General features: G+C 36.8%; 1 protein-coding gene across 7 annotated transcripts in view; it reads right to left on the bottom strand.

The window, feature by feature from the left end:
• Window positions 1-21,036, bottom strand: part of CCDC138 (coiled-coil domain containing 138) — a 133,578-nt gene that overhangs the window by 102,170 nt on the left and 10,372 nt on the right. For all 7 annotated transcript variants that reach the window (XM_059406390.1, XM_059406391.1, XM_059406392.1 and 4 more), the window contains exons 6-7: window positions 16,902-17,060; window positions 5,506-5,625 (exon numbers count right to left, since the gene is read on the bottom strand). In XM_059406390.1, coding sequence (XP_059262373.1) covers window positions 5,506-5,625; window positions 16,902-17,060 — 279 coding nt within the window. The remainder of the gene's footprint in view (window positions 1-5,505; window positions 5,626-16,901; window positions 17,061-21,036) is intronic.

Here is a 21,036-nt window from a genome sequence, read left to right as displayed (position 1 = left end):
TTCTCCTACATTTGCTATATTCTACTAAATTGTTTGTATATTTATTTGGATACCTGTGCATACAGTTACATAATCATGTTATCAGTAGATAATTCTTACTTCTTCCTTTACAATCCTTATTTCCTATTTTTTTCCCCTATTGCACTGACTAGTACAGTGTTCAATAGAAACAGTAACAGTGAGGGGCGCCTGAGAGGCTCAGTAGGTTAAGCCTCTGCCTTCGGCCCAGGTTAGGATTTCAGGGTCCTGGGATTGAGCCCTGCATCAGGCTCTCTCTCTCTCTGCCTGCCTCTCTGCCTACTTGTGATCTCTGTCAACCAAATAAATAAATAAAAATCTTAAAAAAAAAAAAAAAAGAAAGAGTAACGGTGAGAACGCTTTGCTTCCTTCTGATTTTAGAGGGAAAACAATAACTTAAGTATGATTTTGTTGTTGGGGTTTTTTGCAGCTACCTTATCAAATTTAAATTCTCTTATTACTAGTATCATGAGTTAGTGCTGAATTTTATTATCAATAGAAATAATAAACCATAATTTTCAAATGATAAACTTTGTTTTCCTGTACTAAATCCACTTAGTTTAAATATTATTTTTATGTATTGCTAGATTCAATTTACTAATATTTACAATTTTTGCATCTATATTCCCATGCAACTAGCTTGACTATTTCTTTTTCTGTAATAATCTTGATACATTGAGTTTCAAGGTTATCCTGGCCTCATACAAGGAGGGTTTTTCTCTTTTTCTATTTATATTTAAGGTATGTGATGTTTGCTCCTTAAAAGTAATGTCTTTCTGCTCCATCTTTTAACTTTATCTAATGTTTTCAGCAGTCTGAAATCAATGTTCTTATGTATGGTTTTCCTCAACATTTATCCTGCTTAGGCTTAACATAATTTATTGTTTTTACAAGCTTTGGATAATACATGGCCATTTCTCTTCACATATTTTGCTTTTGTCCTATGATCTCTCTTTGAACTCCCATGTTAAAAATTTTAACTGAACATATCTCTTTTATAAATTTGTTTATTCTTTCTCCACTCAATGTTTTTACTTCAAAACTTTTTAGGATCAATAGGTAATGGTCTTCTAGTTCATTAATCCTATCTTCTGCTGGGTCTCATCTGCTATTAAACCCATTCGCTGGAGTTCTGAAATTCAATTAGTGTATTTTTAAGTTTCAGAATTTCATTTTAATTCCTTTTTATAAATTCTCCTTCTATAATGAAGTTCCCAATCTTTTTTTCTACTTTCTTGAACATATTAATCATTATTTTAAAGTCACTGCCTACTAGGTCCAATATCTTGATCATTGCTAGGTATATTCATATTGTTTTGGGCATTTTTGTTCTCTTTATATTGAGTTATGTGATTCTTTTTATAATTTTTCATAAATTCTAGTTAGCTAACATGCAGTTCAATATCAGTTTCATGAGTAGAATACAGTGATTCATGTGATTCTTTTAATGTAATGATTAATTTTGTATAGAATGACAAAAATATTTATAAATTTTATACATAATAATTTTCTTTCAGAGTGGGCTCATTTTTTTCTTTGCTAGATACCCCAAATGGGGACTGATTACTCTAAACAGGAACTAAGATCAGTTAAGACCATGTTTCAGCTTGAGGAGGGTTCCATATCTATAATTTGCCTCTTCCTAGGATATAACCCTGATCCTTTCAAATGAAAGCCTATGGTATTCACAAGGACCCTAAAGCCTGATGAGTACTGAATATTAATCCTTGACTCCTCAGCTTGTTAAGACTTAATGGAAATTGTTTTAATATTATTATCATTATTGTTATTATTGCAGACTTATTTATGTCCAATGCTAACATAAATTACTATGCAAGTCAGTCACAGAAATAACTTACCTTTTTATTTAACAATTTTAAAATACAGTTAAGCTTTGAACCATGCAGAGCTGATGGTCATCGATCCCTGGGCAATAAAAAATTCACATAGAACTTTTCACTCCCCAAAACACTTTACTAATAGCTTACTGTTGACAAGAAGCCTTAGTGATAACATAAACAGTCAATTAACACATACTTTTTATGTTATATGTATCATATACAATGTTCTTATATTGAAGTAGGCTGGAGAAAACAATAGGTTATTAGGAAAATCATAAGGAGAGACATTCCAAGATGGCGGAGGAGCAGGAGATCTTAGTTTTGTCTGGTCCCAGGAATTCAGCTAGAGAGCTATCAAATCATTCGGAACTCCTGTGAACCTGTGAACTGAACAAGAGCTCTAAGAAAAGAATTGCTGTAATTCTACAAGTAGAAAAGCAACCACTTTCTGCAAGGTAGGAGGTGTGGCAAAGTGAATCCTAGGCAATATATTGGAAGATAAACCACGAGACCCATGAAGACCCATGAGACCATGTGGTATATATACACAATGCAGTAATACTTAACCATCAGAAAGGATGAAATCTTTTCATTTATAGTGACATGATGGAACTGGAGGGCTGAGTGAGTAAGTTAATCAGAGAAAGACAATTATATGATCTCACTCATGTAGAATTTAAGAAACAAAACAGAGGATTATAGCAGAAGGAGGGAAAAATAAAACAAGACAAAATCTGAGAGGGAGACAAATGAGAGACTCTTAATCAAAGGAAACTAACCGAGCATTGCTGGAGGGGAAGGGGATCGGGCAATGAGGTAACTGGGTGATAGACATTAAGGAACATGATATAATGAGCACTGGGTATTAGGTAAGACTGAGGAATCACTAAACACTACTTCTGAAACTAATACTATTTGAATTAATGGAATTTAAATTTAAAAAAAAGAGAGAGAGAGAGAAAAGAATATTAAAAAAAGAAAAAAAAAATGAAGGGGGTGGATGCCGAGGAGGGGAGGAGAAAGGGAACAAAGTGACCCAGATCAGCAGAGCATACTCTTGAGAAGCAGTGGGAAAATGCAATTCCTGGCCTGATCTTTGTCATATCCAGGATTACTAAAGGAGAATAATTCTCCTGAATATAATGAAAAATACATATATAATAAAGGTAAGATGGTAGACTCTAATATGAAAAAGAAAGAGAAAATCATAAGGAAGAGAAAATATTTACAATATTGTACTGCATTTATCCAAAAAAAAAAAAAACTTCATGTAAGTGGAACACAGTTCAAACCCATGATATTCAATGGTCAACTGTATGTGTGTATATAAATACACATATATATGTATATATATATATAATTCATCATACCAAAAGCCAGCAAACTATAGCCCAAGGATCAAATCTGAATGCTTATTGTTATAAACAGCATCTTACAGCCATGCTCATTCACTTACTTATTGCCTTATAGCTACTTTTTTTTTTACTTATAGCTACCTTTTTTTTTTTACTTCTAGCTACTTTTGCATTATGTCAGAATTGAGGCATGACAGACTATATGTCTCACAGAGGCCAAAATATTTACTATTTCATCCTTAAAGAATAAAATTGCTGACTCCTCATTTACACTAAACAGAGTAACCATAAAAAAGCATTCTGCCAGCTGGTACCAAAGGGTTTCTCTCAAGCTCTTTCAGTTTGGTCACACTAGATCAAAAATCCAATTATCAATAGGTCTATCACTTAACAATTCACATATCCACTTCACTCACCACACACCCATACAAACATACAAAATTATTAAGAAACAAAGACACCCTTCTCAATAAAAAGAGTGCTAGAGTTGTATAGTGAAAGAAAGTTGTACAGTGAAACACTTGTGTTGAGCACAGCATACCATAAACACTGTCAAATCATTATGTTTTACACCTGAAACTAATATGTCTTCTGTCAACCAACCATACTTCAATTAAAAAGAGAGAAGGGGGGTGCCCGGGTGCCTCAGTTGGTTAAGCGGCTGTCTTCAGCTCAGGGTATGATCCCAGGGTCCTGGGATTGAGTTCCTCATCAGGCTCTCTGCTCAGTGGGGAGTTTTCTCCTCCCTCTCCCTCTGCTCTTCCCTCTCCCTCTGCCCCACCCCCTGGCTTGTGCTCTCTCCTCTTGCTCTCTCTCTCTCAAATAAATAGAATCTTTTAAAAAGAGAGAAAGAACACACTAGATTGAGAGTGTGATGGAAACAAGTAATCTCTCCAGGGATAAAGCTGGCTTCCAAACAACAGTAAGTGAAGGCCATCCCTACTTCTACTGTGGGAGGCCATAAATGAATTCAGGGAAGCCAAAGAACTTAGATCAAATGAGAAATGTATCTAGTTGTCACTGCCAGTGAGAAAGGTTGTAACAAGCAGTAACTATAGGACATCAAAAACATAAACTGAAAACATACAGCTACCTAAGGAATTCCAGGATGCATATTATCCCTGAGAGTCTGACCTAGTTACATTTTAGAATCCATGAAGTCTTCCAGCCCAAAGTTTTCATTTTTGAAGTGACTGGGTTTACCCCAATTTCTGCTCACCTACTTCTCCTCTTTACACAAATGCAAACATAATCATTCTCCTGTCTCCCTCGAATGTATTCTTTGTCATCTTTTAGTCAAAAACTGGGGAAAGTTAAGAAAAAAAAAAAAGAGAGATACAACCCACAAAAATATTTGCTTTGCAACTTCAGTTTTATTAAGCAGTAACCTAGATCATATCACTTACATAATCATAGTACAATATGACAGCCCTCTGTATGACAGCACTTTGTATTCATGCTAGTACAGGGCCTAGCACATAATAGATGTCCAAAAAATAAATGAATGTTAAATAAGCAGTAGTATAAAATAGCAGTTAAAAGAATTATTAGCGGGGGCGCCTGGGTGGCTCAGTGGGTTAAGCCGCTGCCTTTGGCTTAGGTCATGATCTCAGGGTTCTGGGATCGAGTCCCGCATCGGGCTCTCTGCTCAGCAGGGAGCCTGTTTCCTCCTCTCTCTCTCTGCCTCTCTGCCTACTTGTGATCTCTCTCTGTCAAATAAATGAATAAAATCTTTAAAAGAAGTATTAGCTAAACACAATGCCTAAAACTCCCCAGATTATCGTGTCTTTTTAATTTTTTTTTGCTTGTTTTAAATCTATTAATTGCTCTTATATTTCAAAAATGCCAAACTGCAAAAACATCTCAGCTGGATGCTAAAACAGATGATGAGAAATCAAAAGCTTAACAATACCATATTTATATTTGCAAGTATTATAGGAAATAAAGTTAGCAAATAAAGTTAATTAAAACTTTCTCTAGCTAGGGGCGCCTGGGTGGCTCAGTGGGTTAAGCCGCTGCCTTCGGCTCAGGTCATGATCTCGGGGTCCTGGGATCGAGTCCCGCATCGGGCTCTCTGATCAGAAGGGAGCCTGCTTCCTCCTCTCTCTCTCTGCCTGCCTCTCTGCCTACTTGTAATCTCTCTCTGACAAATAAACAAATAAAATCTTTAAAAAAAAAAAAAAAACTTTCTCTAGCTAGAATATATTCTAAGACTGATAGATAATTTGTTAAATAAGATGATATAAGTTTTAAAAATCTTATAATCTAGTATTTATTAAAATAGGTCTTACCTGCTTTTTTAAGTTATCATTCAGTTCTTTCAGGGCATCAAAAGAGGACCTTAGTCTCTTGCTTTCTTTGTTTCTTTCCTTAAGAACTTCAGTTAAGTGCTCAACTTCTGCGTCATGTTGCTAGAAGGGAAAAAAATCTGATCTCAAAATTAGGTAAGGATGCCATGTCATGAAAGCTACTGAACACAAATCAATTAAAAATTAGAATTCCTTGAATCAGGACTTTAATTAGTACATTTAAGCATATGTGACTAATACTGCAAATAATTTATAAAAACTATGTCATCAACCAATGTAATAGCTAAGCATTAAAAGCATTTGTTAAGTTCCTATTAAAAAACTATTTTGTTTCTGCTCAAAAAAAATCCACTGGATCACACTGAAATAATTTCTATCACATCATGGAATGATAAAACAATGAGAGATTTCTTATCTTCTTCGAGAGACTAGTTATTCACAGCTTTATAAATTAAAATTTAAGATTTAAGTTACCCTTGAAAAGAAATATCCATAGGTAGAACTAATTCCTTGTTCTAATTAAGTAGCTAAAATTGTTTACATCTCAAAAAATTTAAAAACATAAAATTTCTGAGTCTCAAACTCTTTTCTGTTTAATCGGCTTTATAAATAATTTAACCGTGTAATTATATTTAAATGAGATAACATGTTTTGATTTAAAGTGTAAATATGTACAGTTTATTTCACATTTTATTCTCAATTTATTTGTAATATATTAAAACAAACAAGTTTCCATAGGAAATCAAGAAAAGGAATTAATTACTTTCTTCCAAGTAATCATATAGGTACCATTAAAATAAAGCTGTTATCTTTACACTTAGTAAGAATAACAGACAGACAAATCTAAAGAGAAAAAAAATCAAGAATAAATCTAGGATGGAAACCTCTTGAGAATCCAAGCATTTATTTTCCTGCCCTGTTTAAAATCCAATCATTTGAAAACATTAGCTTTATGTAATTTTATTATTACACTGATTCCTTAAAGAACTTAGTATATATAGTCACAAATAGTTATTTCAAACATTAGGTCAATATTCTCATTCTCCAAATTTTTCCAAATCCAAAAGATACTAAAAATATGGGATATGAATTCTATCTCCAGAATGGCAAGGTAAGCCCACTACACTCTAGTTCTGTTACTGATTACAACTAAAAATCTTAGACAAAACACAAAAAAAGTAACTTCCGTAAGGACTGTAAAAAGTAAACAGAAGCTGGGGCGCCTGGGTGGCTCAGTCGTTAAGCGTCTGCCTTCCGCTCAGGTCATGATCCCAGGGTTCTGGGATCGAGCCCCACATCGGGCTCCCTGCTCAACAGGAAGCTTGCTTCTCCCTTTCCCACTCCCTCTGCTTGTGTTCCCTCTCTTGCTGTGTCTTTTTCTATCAAATAAATAAAATCTTTAAAAAGAAAAAAAAAAAAGTAAACAGAAGCAGGGAATTGTAAAAAAGAGTGAAAACATGAAGAAGCATCCCTCAAGAGGATGAAGTTTCCAGGATTTCTGTTTCTCTTTTTCTCTAGTAGTCTTGCCCCAACATAGGCCCCTGGCAACTAAAGTGCACCTGCAGCATAGCCTGCTAAAACTCTAAGAGAAACTGTACCCTTCCACCCAGGGATGCCAGGAAAAGGGCCACTGTGAGCCAAGGGATGTGGGGAATATCAGAGAAGAGATTCAGAAAGAGCATCTTTTCATTTTGGTGTACATAAACTGTTAGAAATCTGGCTAAACCCTAAGCTGCCCAAGCACAGCACTGACAAACGCAGCAGAGCAGATCTCTCCAAAAAGTGGAGAGATCAGAGCTCGCTTAAAAATACTACGGAAGGGGGCGCCTGGGTGGCTCAGTGGGTTAAGCCGCTGCCTTCGGCTCAGGTCATGATCTCAGGGTCCTGGGATCGAGTCCCACATGGGGCTCTCTGCTCGGCAGGGAGCCTGCTTCCCTCCCTCTCTCTCTCTGCCTGCCTCTCCATCTACTTGTGATTTCTCTCTGTCAAATAAATAAATAAAATCTTTAAAAAAAAAAAAAAAAATACTACGGAAGGGCGCCTGGTGGCTCAGTTGTTAAGGTCTGCCTTCAGCTCAGGTCATGGTCCCAGGGGCCTGGGATCAAGCCCCACATCGGACTCCTTGCACGGCAGGAAGCCTGCTTCTCTCTCTCCCACTCCCTCTGCTTGTGTTCCCTCTCTCACTGTCTCTCTCTGTCAAATAAATAAAATCTTAAAAAAAAAAAAAAATACTATGGAAGTCTCAGACTAACCCCCCAATTCTGTAAGCACGGGAATGACACAGAGCACCTTAATAAATGTCTTGAGAACTAAGATTTATGTCACTACCTGAGTATCAGACTAAACCTAAGTGGCACATGCACAAGACAACTCTGAAGCAACATTACAAAAGCTTTGAAAACTGAACTGAGATTGGGTCACTTCCCACAGAAGGTGAGAAAGAATTTTGGTCTATACCTAATCAGAATGGAGTATGGAAAATGGAGGAGGAAGATCCTTAGCTCACCTCTTCCTGCGAACACACCAAGGCTGCAACTCCTCTGAGAATAACCTGAAGGCTATCAGAACAACTCTTCCACAGTAAAAGATACAAAGAAATAGGAACATCAGGAAGGATGGGAGAGGCAGAAATACAATCCGGTTAGAAACAAACCCTTGTGCAACATACAAGCAGGAGGAATAGCACCGATCTGGAGGTCCTAAGGAGTGTTGGGGTTCAAGCTCCTTATCAGGCATACTCCCACCCTTGCCCTGAGGATCTGCACTAGGAAGACTAGTCCCCACAACATCTGGCTTTGAAAATCAGCAGGGCATAAACACAGGAGTATTGAAAAATTAGCATGCCATGCATGCCCTAACTTCTGGAGAGCTGCAAGTTAGCAAGAAACCAAGACTCCGCACAGAAAGGGTCTGCACACAATCTTACCCACTTCAAGACCCATCACAGAGATAGCAGTGTGAAAAGTACCTGCACCATATATAAGGGGTATCCACTAATTTTAGCATGTGTGCTAGAGGAGCAAGAATCTGCAGGAAATTTCTCTGGGAGAAAAAAACATGGGGTGTCATTTTGGGGGCCCTCTTTCAGCCTAGCTGTTCCATTGCCTATGGGTGACAGTTTTAACACTCTCCATCTACCTTGCTAGCACTGTTCACTGTTCACTGTTCACCTCACTCTGGCATTCCCCTGCAAATCCGCCCCACCCTTCCCAAAGGCACCCCTCCTGATCCACTACACCTGGCAGGCAATCTGAGCAGCAACCACCCTGACACACCCAGTGGGCATCCTTAGTCAGGATGGGCAACCATTCAAAGAAACTCTTGTCTCAGGGAGGGGGAGCCAGCTTCACAGTCACCCACACAGACAACAGCCATAGATGTGCCTCTCAGCCAGCATGCACCTACAGTAGTCATGGCCAGGCACTATAGCCAGGTAGAGGCCCAGGGAATAGTCCCATCCTCAATTCTAACAGCAGGAATTATACCCCAGTCACAAGTGGAAGGCACACACAAGGGACAGCCCTGGAGTACCTGGTTTTGGTGACCAGGGGATTATACTTCTGAGCCCCACATATTGCCTTCTGTTGAAGGCCCATATTCCATTGTCTTACTTAATACACAAAAACAGATAGTCAAACATGGTCATAAAGTTACGTTACTTTGGGGAGAAAAATGGATGAACTCAGTGAGAACCTAAACAGACACAGAAAATATAAAAAAGAACCAATCAGAGATGAAGAATATAATAACTGAACTAAAAAATATACTAAAGATAATCAACAGCAGATTACAGGATGCAGAAAAGAAATCAGCAATCTGGAAGACAGGGTAGAGGAAATCACTCAAATTAAACAGCAAAGAAGATGAAAATAGGTTAAGGGACCTCTAGAACAATATCAAGCATACTAACAACTGCATTATAGGGGTACAGAAGAGAGAAAGAAATGGGGGACAAGAAATGGAATAGCTAAAAACTACCCTAATCTGGAGAAAGAAAGACATCGAGGTCCAGGAAGCGAGAGAGCCCCAAACAAGATGAACCCAAAGAGATCCATAGGAAAAAGATGATCTTAAAAGAAGCAAGATAAAAGTAACCAATTATATGAAAGGGAATGCTTAGGGGAACCTGGGTGGCTCAGGGGGTTGGGCATCCAACTCTTGATTTTAGCCCAGGTCATGAACTCAGGGTCGTGGGATCAAGCCCCATGTTGGGTTCCAGGTGCAGTTTGAGATTCTCTTTTCCTCTCCCTCTGTTCCTCCCCCAACACACATGTGCGTGCATTCTCTCTTAAGGAAAGAAAGAAAGAAAGGGAACATTTAATTATGACTATCAGCTGATTTTTCACAGGCTGGAAGGCAGTGGCATGATTTAGTTGAATTGCTTAAATAAAAAAAACCTTTGTGGTTATAAACAAGAATACCTTACCCCACAAGGTTATTATTACAAGGCTATTACTCAGAACTGAAGATGACACAAGGTTTCCAAAACAACAACAAAAGAAGTTAAAGTCCTCACCACTGAACAAAACCCAGATGAAATGTCAAAGAAATTTCCTTAAGTGGAAAAAAATGAGCCACAACTAGAAGTCAAAAAAAAAAAAAAAAAAATCATTGAAACATTTCACTGGAAAACGTAAATATACAATAAAGGTAGCATATTGGTTATAAAGCTAGTATGGAGGTAAAAAACACAAGGTAGTAAAATCAACTATAGTTATAATATTTATAGTTAAAGAAAACACAAAATTAGAAGATGTAAATATGACATCAAATACATCAAATGTGGATGGGTGGAAGTAAAATGTATTGCTTTTAGAATGTATTTAAATCTAAGTGACTATCAATTTAAAATAGAGTGCTATATACATAGGGTGTTATATTTGAACCTCATGATAACCACGAACCAAAAACCTATAATAGATAAAACAAAAAATAAAGGAAGGCAAACATAAAACTAAGGAAATTTATCTAACTACAAAGGAAGAGAAGAAAGGTAGAGAAAACAACTATAAAAACAAACAGAAAACAACAAAACTGCAAAAGTACATGCCTGTAAATGAACTCAATGGCTCCAATAAAAAGACATAAGGTGAGTGAATGGATTAAAAAATAAAACCCACGGGGTGCCTGGGTGGCTGCCTTTGGCTCAAGTCATGATTCCAGGGTCCTGGGATCAAGTTCCGCATTGGGCTCCCTGCTCAGCAAGGGGTCTTCTTCTCCCTCTCCCACTCCCCCTGCTTATATTCCCTCTCTTGCAGTGTCTCTATCAAATAAATAAATAAAATCTTAAAAACAACAACAACAAAAACCAGTCAAGAGACTAACTTCAGTTCTTTTTTTTTTTTTAAAGATTTTATTTACTTGACAGAGAGAGAGAAATCACAAGTAGGCAGAGAGGCAGGCAGAGAGAGAGGGGGGAGGAAGCAGGCTCCCCGCAGAGCAGAGAGCCCGATGCGGGGCTCGATCCCAGAACCCCGGGATCATGACCCTCCCAGAACCCCGGGATCATGACCCGAGCCGAAGGCAGAGGCTTTAACCCACTGAGCCACCCAGGCGCCCCCTAACTTCAGTTCTAAAGACGCGTACAGATGAAGTGAAGAGATGTAAAAAGATATTCTATATAAATGGAAATGAAAAAGCTGGGGTAGCTAGTACTTACATGAGACAAAATAAGACTTTAAAACAAAGACTGTAACAGGACAAAGAAGGCCACTGCATAGTGATAAAGGGATCAATCCAACTAGAGGAAATAACAATTGTAAATACCTATGTCCCCAACATAGAACTACCTAAATACAGTAAGGGAAACTGACGGAAATATAGTAACAGCTGGGGACTTTGTTACCCCACTTATATCAATGGTTGGATCATCCAGATGGACCACCAGTAAGAAAACCATGATTCTAGGAGCCCCTGGGTGGCTCAGTGGGTTAAAGCCTCTGCCTTCTGCTCAGGTTATGATTCCAGGGTCCTGGGATGGAGCCCCACATCAGGCTCTCTGCTCAGCGGGGAGCCTGCTTCCTCCTCTCTCTCTGCCTGCCTCTCTGCCTACTTGTGATCTCTGTCTGTCAAATAAATAAATAAAATTAAAAAAAAAAAAAAAAGAAAACCATGATTCTGAACAACACATTAGACCAGATGGACTTAACAGATATATACACAGCACTCTATCCAAAACCAGGAGAATACACATTATTTTCAGGTATACATGGAAACATGAGCATAGTGGCATGAAACTGAAGATCGATTACAAGAAAATGGAAAAAACACAAACACTTGAAGGTTAAACAACATGTTACTAAATAACCAATGGATCAACAAAGAAACAGAGGAAATCAAAAAATAACAGACAAATGAATATGGAAACACATCATTCTAAAATTTTGGGGACAGAGCAAAAGAAGTTTTAAGAGGGAGATTTACAGTATTACAGGCCAACTTCAAGAAACAAGAAAAGTCTCAAATAAACAATCTAACCTCACACCTAAGGGAACTAGAAAAACAAAGCCCAAGGTCATAGAAGGAAAGAACAAATAAATGAACAGACCTTAAAAACTAGTAGAATATAGAATTAGAATAGAAAAAAATGAACAAAATTATAAGATTATTTAAAAAGATAAACAAAAATCTACAGCCAGATGCACCATGAAAAAAAAAGGATTCAAAAAAATAAAATCTGAAATTAAAGAGAAGTTATAACTGATACCACAAAGAATCATAAGAGACTATTATTCAAAATAATACACTAAAAACTTGTATGCCTAGAAGAACTAGATAAATTCTAGAAACATACAATGTTCCAAGACTGAATCAGGAAGGAATAGAAAACCTTAACAGACCAATTACTAAAACCAAAACTGAATCCGTAATCAAAAAATGCCCAACAGGGGTGCCTGGGTGGCTCAGCGGGCTAGGGCCTCTGCCTTTGGCTCGGGTCATGATCCCAGGGTCCTGGGATTGAGCCCCACATCAGGCTCTCTGCTCAGCGGGGAGCCTGCTTCCTTCTCTCTCTCTTCTGCCTGCCTCTCTGCCTACTTATGATCTCTCTCTGTCAAATAAATAAAATCTTAAAAAAAAAAAAAAAGTGCCCAACAAACAGATGGCTTCAGAGGTGAATTCTACCAAACATTCAAAGAAGAGTTCCTATCTATCCTTCTCCCAACCATTAAAAAATTATTTAAGAGGAAGTATAAATTAATTCTGTGAGGCCAGCATTACCCTGATATATTCCAGGGATGCAAGAACGGCTCAATATTCACAAATCAATATGATATGCCACATTAACAAAATGAAGGATAAAAAGCATATGACCATCTTAACAGATGCAGAAAAAACATTTGCCAAAAGGCAACATCCATTCATGGTTAAAACTATTAACAAAGTGAGTATAGAGGGAACATACTTCAACATAATAAACATAATTTCTCATATATGAGAAAGCTACAGCTAACATCATACTCAATGATGAAATGCTGAGAGCTTTTATTCTAAGATTAGAAACAAAACTAGAATGCCTACTTTCAACATAGTATTGGAAGACCTAGTCATAGCAAGATTGGGAAGGAAGAAGTAAAACTGTCACTATTTGCAAATGACAACATATTATATATAATCAACCCTAAAGAATTCACCAAAAACTATTAGAACTAACATGTGAATTCAGTAAAGTTGCAGGATACCAAAGTAATATACAGCAATCAGTTGTCTTTCTATACTAATATCAAAGTAGCAGAAAGAAAAATTAAGAAAACAATCCCATTTACAACTGCACTGAAACCAATAAAAATACCTAGGAATTAATTTAGCCAAAGAGGTAAAAGACCTGCATTCTGAAAATTGTAAGGCATTAATGAAAGAAATTGAAGATGTTACAAATAAATGGAAAGATACACCATGCTCATGGATTAGTTCAAATAATACTGTTAACATTTCTATACTACCTGAAGTAATCTACAGATTCAATGCAATCCTCACAAAAAATGCCAACAGCATTTTTCACATAATTAGAACAAATAATACTAAAATCTGTTTGGACTACCAAAGACCCCAAATAGCCAAACCTGGAGGTATCATACTCTCAGATTTCCAACTTAACTACAAAGCTATAGTTATCAAAACAGTATAGTGCTGGCACAAAAAATGATGTGGAGATCAATGGAACAGAACAGAGAGCCCAGAAATAAACTCATGCTTATTTGGTAAAGTAATCCACTACAAAGGAGGAAAGAACATACAATGGAGAAAAGACAATCTCTTTAATAAATGGTGCTGAGGAAACTGAACAGCTACATACAAAAGAAACTGCACCACTTTCTCATACCATATACAAAAATAAACTCAGAATGAATTAAAGACCTAAACGTAAGACCTGAAATCATAAAACTCCTAAAATAAAATGATGGCAATAAACTCCAGGACATCAGTCTTAGCAATACATTTTTGTTCGTCTCTTCAGACCAGTGAAACAAAAACAAAAATAAACAACTGGAGAAAAATATCACAATTTGATCTACATCAAACTAAAAAGTTTTTGCACAGTGAAGGAAACCATCAATAAAACAAAAAAGCAGCCTACTGAATAGGAGAAAATATTTGCAAATGAAACATCCAAAATATATTTGGATACTGGCTAATACTCAAAATATATAAAGAACTCATACAACTCAACAAAATAAACAATCCAATTAAAAAATGGGAAGTGGACCTGAACAAATATTTTTCCAAAGAACACATATCGATGGTCAATAGGTACATGAAAAAATCAACTTCACTAATAATCAAGGGAATACAAATCAAAACCAAAATGAGATACCACCTTATGACAGTCAGAATGGCTTGTATCAAAAACACAAGAAATAACAAGTGTTGGCAGGGATGTGGAGAAAGTGAAACCTCATGCACTGTTGGTGGGAATATAAATTGGCACAGCCACTCTGGAAAACACATGGAGATTTCTCAAAAAATTAAAAATAAAACTACCATATGATCCTGCAATTCCACTTCTGGGTATTTACCTAAAGAAAATGAAAACATGAATTCCAAAAGATATATGCACACCTATGTTCACTGTAGCCATTATTTACAACAGCCAACATATGGAGGAACCTAGATGTCCACTGATAAATGGACAAAGATGTGGTACAAATACACAGTGGAATGTTATTCAGACAAAAAAGAGAATGAAATTTTACCATTTGTGACAACATGAAGGAACACTGAGGGTATTAAGCTAAGTGAAATAAGTCAGTACAAGACGATCACTGCTGACTTCACTTTTACATGAAATCTAAAAACAAAACAAATGAACAAACAAAACAAAACAGAAACAGACTCATAAAAGAAAGAACTGGTATGGCTGCCACCAGGGGAGGGAGGTGTGCAGGAGTGGGCAAAATGGGTGAAGGTGGTCAAAAGGTACAAACTTCCAATTACAAAATAAGTCAGAGATGTAAAGTATAGCATAGAGTATACAGTCAATAATATTGTCATAGTTATTATATAGTGATAGAAGGTAACTAGTTTTATGTGGTGAGCATTTCATAATGCATATAAATGTCAATCATGATATTGTACATTGTAACTAACAAAATATATGTCAACTATAATGTATAAATAAACGAAGAACTCAACTGGGCTGACTACTTAGAAAAATGAACAGTCTACAAAGGATCAGAACAAGATCCAGAATCTGTACAATATCCAAAAGGTCCCAAATACAATCCAAAAGTCACTGAACCAGAAAATGTGCTAACTCTCAAGAGAAATGCCAATCCTTCCATGATCCAGGTGTTGAATATTTAGGTACATTCCCTGAGGTAAATACAAATGAATACAAATGGAAAGATAAAAATTCTCATAAGGAAAATTAAACACAATTTTTAAAAGAACATAGTTAGCAATTTTAGGACATTAAAATGTCAGAAATAAAAAATTCCCTAGATGATCTCAGTAGCAACATGGGAATGAAAGAAGAAACAATGAATGTAAGGGTAGATAACAGACATTATCAAATCTGAAGAACACAGAAGAAACAGATGAGGAAAAAGGAGCAAAGCAGTCTATAGTGTAACACCAAAAGACCTAACATGAGTCACTGGAGACAAAGAAGGAAGAGAAAGCAATTGGAACATAAAAAAATAAGTGAAGAAATAATTGGTTGAAAACTTTGAGATTTGGTGAAAGACATTAATTTACAAAGTCAAGATGTTCAGTGAACCCCAAACAGGATAAACTCGAAGAAAAGCATATGGAGATACCTCATAATTAAATGGCTGCTAAAAAACACAAATAAAGAAAAATCATGATTCTATTTACATGACATTCTGGGAAAAGGCAGAATTACAGGGACAGAAAATAGGTCAGTGGCTACTGGCAGGGGGAGGGGGTACAAGGGGCAGGGAAGGATAACTACAAAGGGGCATATGGTAACTTTTGGGGTGCTAGAATTATTTCTTATTAGGATTATAGTGGTGATTACAAGACATATGCATTTTTCAAAACAGAATGAAATTTATTCTACACAAGTTACAAATGTAGTAATGTATCTGTTGATATGAAACAAAGTATACCCTACCACCTAGATAATGTTCTTGATAGAAATATGCAACCTAAAAAAAATCCTTAGGAAACAATCAAGCAAATCCAGAATATGACATACTCCATATGACTGCTGACCTGGAATCTTCAAAGAAAAGTCTCATAAAAGAATGGCTGACTGCTCTAGATTCAAAGAAACCAAAAAGGTATAAAAATCAAGTATAATGCATGAATTCTATCTAGTTCCTTGATCAGAAAATAAAACAAGCAATAAAAGATTTCAATACCGTGGGGCACCTGGGTGGCTCAGCTGGTTAAGAATCTGACTCAGCTTCAGTTCAGGTCATGATCTTGGAGTTGTGGGATTGAGCCCTTTGTTGGGCTCCATGTTCAGCAGGGAGGTGGCTTGAGAATCTCTGCCTCTCCCTCTCCATATCACACTGGCACGCACACTTTCTCTCTCTCTCAAATAAATGAATAAAATCTTAAAAAAAAAAAATACCTTAAGACCCAACTGGGAAAGTGAATGCAGACTGTATATGAAGTTAAATTATTTTAGTTGAAGTTAAATTATTAATTTCCTAATATGATAATGATGTGGCAAATGTCCTTATGCTTAGGAGACACACAGTCCTAAAATTAAGCACTGATAATACTAAGGAAGTATTTAGGAGTGCTGAGACATGATTTTTACAAGTTAGTTTCAAATGGTCCAGGAAAAACTACATGGGGGGATGGGAGAGTGGAGAAGAAATAAAGCATATGCTGCAAAATGCTAATAATTAGTGAATCTAAGAAAAACAGAAATTACATTACTCTGAAATCAAATTCTATATAGTTACCTCCTTTATAATCTGAAATCTTGTAAGAACTTCTTCTTCGACACCTTTAATTTTACTCAAAGCAGTTTCATGTCTGCAAAGTAGTTGTTCTCTTTCAACTAAAAAACGTTCCCGCTTTTGAAGTTCTTCAGCAAACTCCTGTTGTGCTGCAGTTTCACACTGTATTAAAATGTGAGATTCAAGTATTTTTAGAAAGTACATTCACAAATTCTATAAATTGTTTTATTTACTGAGGTTGTATCTTAATCAAATGGTGTTTAGGACTACATGAGTACAAGTAAAATATAACAGCTAGACTATCATCATAGCATATAAGAGTGCACAGAAAATCTATCTTGTTGCAAAATGATGTGACAATGTAGTGAGATTCAACTCTGAGGACTCAAGAGAATTTGGGGTCCAAAATGCAACTGTATTATGCAGAACAATCCCCTATCCAGCTTCAATTCCACATTCTACTTCAACTTCACCATCTATTCTTTTCCCTATACTCTCCATCCCCTTCCCTTCTTGTCCTTCACTTGGGCTAAAAGACCCCAGCCCTGTATTATAGCACTAATCTCAATGCCACATTGCTCGATACCAATGGAGAAAACACACACACACACACACACACACACACACACACACACACAAACACAGTTGGACTATTGTAAACTTTGGGTACCTCTAACTGGATTCTCAATGCAGTCCAGAAATCGTTTTATATTTTCATGGTTGGCTCTCTCTCTCCTACTCTTCACAGTGCCTATTTCAAAACCTTCTCCATTCTTTACTTTGAACACCTCACCTCCTACATGATTCTGTGCAGACAGCCTCATCCCTAATTCACAGAGAAAACAGAAGACAGCAGAAGGAAACACCAGCCTCCTGCCCTCAAGACACACAGGTTTCTCCTTCCCTCCCATTACAAAGGCAAACTCAGGATCACACTGCCTTCTGCCTTCTTTGGACACTGCTGTGCTAATAATCCCTCTAATATTTTAATCTCTTCCATCTCATCTGAAATGGGGTTGCTCTTGACCGTACCCACAAACTGCCTCTCTTTCACAAAATTCTTTAACACTTTGTCTACACCTGCTGAGCTCTATTTCCCAATCACTCCTCAATTTACTTCAATCTGGCCTCAGCCAGCATCCCCCTACTGAAATGACTTACCCATTATTACATCTGAAGGTCACTTTCAGTTCTAATTTTACTGAGTCTCTCAAGAGCATTTTATACGATAGGCCCTTTATTTCAACCTAAAATAATTTCTTTCATTGGATTCTACGACACCACATTCTCCTGGTTTTCTATCTCACTCTCTGGCCATGGCTTCTCAGCCTCCTTTGGGGGTTCTGCTTTCTTTACTGTCATTTAATTACTAATGTTCCTCAGGATTTGGGCTTAAGTCACTTCCCTTCACATCTTCTCATTCTCTCTACTTACTTCCCTCCACTCAATGGCTAAATTACTGTGTATATGCTAACTTCCCCCAACCTACAACTGCTCAGCTTTTTCTCCTAAGCTCGAATCTCAATTCCAAGCTTCCTACCGAATATCCCCACCTGTATGCTCTCAGGTAGGACAAATAAAAATGTCCAAATTGAATTCAACTAGCCATCAGGGAAATGCAAATCAAAACCATAATGAGGTGTCACTCCATACCCATTAGGATGGCCAGAATCAAAAAGACAGATAACAAATGCTGTCAATGATGTCCATCAGTTAAGAGTCTGCCTTCAGCTCGGGTCATGATCCCAGGGTCCTGGGATCCATCATGCTCAGTGGGGAGTCTGCTTCTCCCCATCCCCCTCCTACTGCCTCTGCCCTCCCACCCCTGCTGATGTATTCTCTCTCTCTCAAATAAATAAATAAAATCTTAAAAAAAAAAAAAAAAAAGTAATGGTGTTTTAAAGAGCCTAGAATGCTACATGGCAGTTAAAATGCATGAAATAGAGCTACATTTTCCAAACATACAAATCTCAGAAATATAACAATGAACAAAGCAAGGAAGTTGCAAAAAGAAATCTACAATATGTCATTACTTACGTAGTATTTTAAAACATTCAAAGCAATACATATATATGAATACATAAAAGTGTTAAAACAGGACATAATGGATCCACACTAATTTCAAGAGAGTGCTGAATCCTTGGGATGGAGGAAGGCTGTTTCAACTCGAATCAAAACATTTCATATTCTTTAAAAATATCAAACAGAATTACTAATAAAATTAATTATGCATTAATTATGCAATATGGGCAATGGGTACACAGTTGATATTATAATACTATAGGTTTTTCTGTATCTCCTAAGTATTTTACAAACTTTTAAAAAACCAAACAGCAAATGAAAAGATAATATTCATAATAAAGGAATTATTCCCTACATAAAAATTAAAGTTATAAGTTTCAAAAAAACAGAATCTTCTCTCCCTCCAGTTTTGTTCCCTATCTCAGCAAAAGTAGAATCATTTATCCAACAGCCAAAAGAATAAACTTGCATTTCATCTTTGACTAAAACCCTACTGCACACCTCCCACATCAAAACAATCTCCAAACCTACTGGATCCATTTCTTAAAAATGTTGAGAATCCGGGCACCTGTGGCTCAGTGGGTTGGGCCTCTGCCTTCGGCTTGGGTCATGATCTCAGGGTCCCAGGACTGAGGCCCGCATCTGCTCAGCGGGGAGCCTGCTTCCTCCCTCTCTCTCTGCCTGCCTCTCTGCCTACTTGTGACCTCTGACTCTCTCTCTGTCAAATAAATAAATAAAAATCTTTTTAAAAAAATGTCAAGAATCCATCCACTTCTCTCCATCTCAAAGGCACTCATCCAACCCAAGACACCACCAAGACATCTACGTCTGTTGACACTCTGCCCTCTGTCTAGATCTCACGTACTGGTGACAGCTTTAATTATCTATATGTAGGGGTGCCTGGGTGGCTCAGTGGGTTAAGCCTCTGCTTTGGCTCAGGTCATGATCTCAGGGTCCTGGGATAGAGCCCCGCATCGGGGCTCTCTGCTCAGCAGGGGGCCTCCTTCCCCCTCTCCCTCTGCCTGCTTCTCTGCCTACTTGAGATCTCTCTCTGTCAATTAAATAAATAAAACCTTTAAAAAAGAAAGAAATGTAAATTACTACCAATTTATTTTTTTTAATTACTACCAATTTAGACCCCCATCTAAAACATATGTTCTAAATGCCAAGCTGATACATTTATTTACATTAGGCCTCCATTAAAGTCTCAAACCTAATCCACTCCAAACTAAAATCATGATCTTTCTACCTATATTCATTCTTTCTCCAAGTTGTACAAACCAGAAATGTGGAAATTATCCTAGACACCTATTCTCCCTATAGCACATCGAACTCATCATACTAGCCCATTTTACCTCCAAAAGCAATCTCTAATCTATCAATTCCATTTTTCTGCCACCACCCAGTTCAAGTTACCATTCACCTCTCACCTGCAGTATTACAGTGGGATATTCTACCCAATCTCCCAACTTCCATACCTATGTCCCTCCAATACATTAGATTAAGCAACTCCCCTGCTCTAAAAATCCTCAGTTACCAACTACATTTCCTTGAATGAATATATCATCATGCTTCTGGGTCTTCTCATATTAGACTATCACAGTCTAGTAGGCTAATCCCCTACTCTTTCTCCAGGGTAGAAGTTAAATGATACTTTCTCAGAAAACCTTACCAATCTATCCTAATTGGGTTTCATATTATATCTGAACTATTCACTTAAATTTATAAGACTAACTATATGGGTACTTACAACTGATTCTAAAAAAGCTATGTGTGGCAAGAACTATATATTTTATCTACTTCTATATATTCAACACTAAGCACGCAAAGGCATACTAACAAGAATTCAAACAAATGCTGAATAAAAAAATCACAAAATATGACAAAATGTGTATACTTAACGATGACCAACACAATAGAAGACCAAAAAAATTATTTAAGTTAGATTTGACTATAGATTAAACAAGATTAATACACTGTACTTCATGTTTTAAAAAAATACTTATCTTTAATTGTGTTTGCAATAAATGATATATCTTTAATACTTTGCTTATTCTTTTTTATCTTTTTTATTCTTAAGTATTAGCACAGGAATTTTCCCAATGCACTATTTATA

The sequence above is a fragment of the Mustela nigripes genome, chromosome 7 (assembly GCF_022355385.1).
Source record: "Mustela nigripes isolate SB6536 chromosome 7, MUSNIG.SB6536, whole genome shotgun sequence".
NCBI lineage: Eukaryota > Metazoa > Chordata > Mammalia > Carnivora > Mustelidae > Mustela > Mustela nigripes.
Note: the sequence above shows the minus strand (reverse complement) of the source record. Positions and strands in the feature narration are given on the sequence as shown.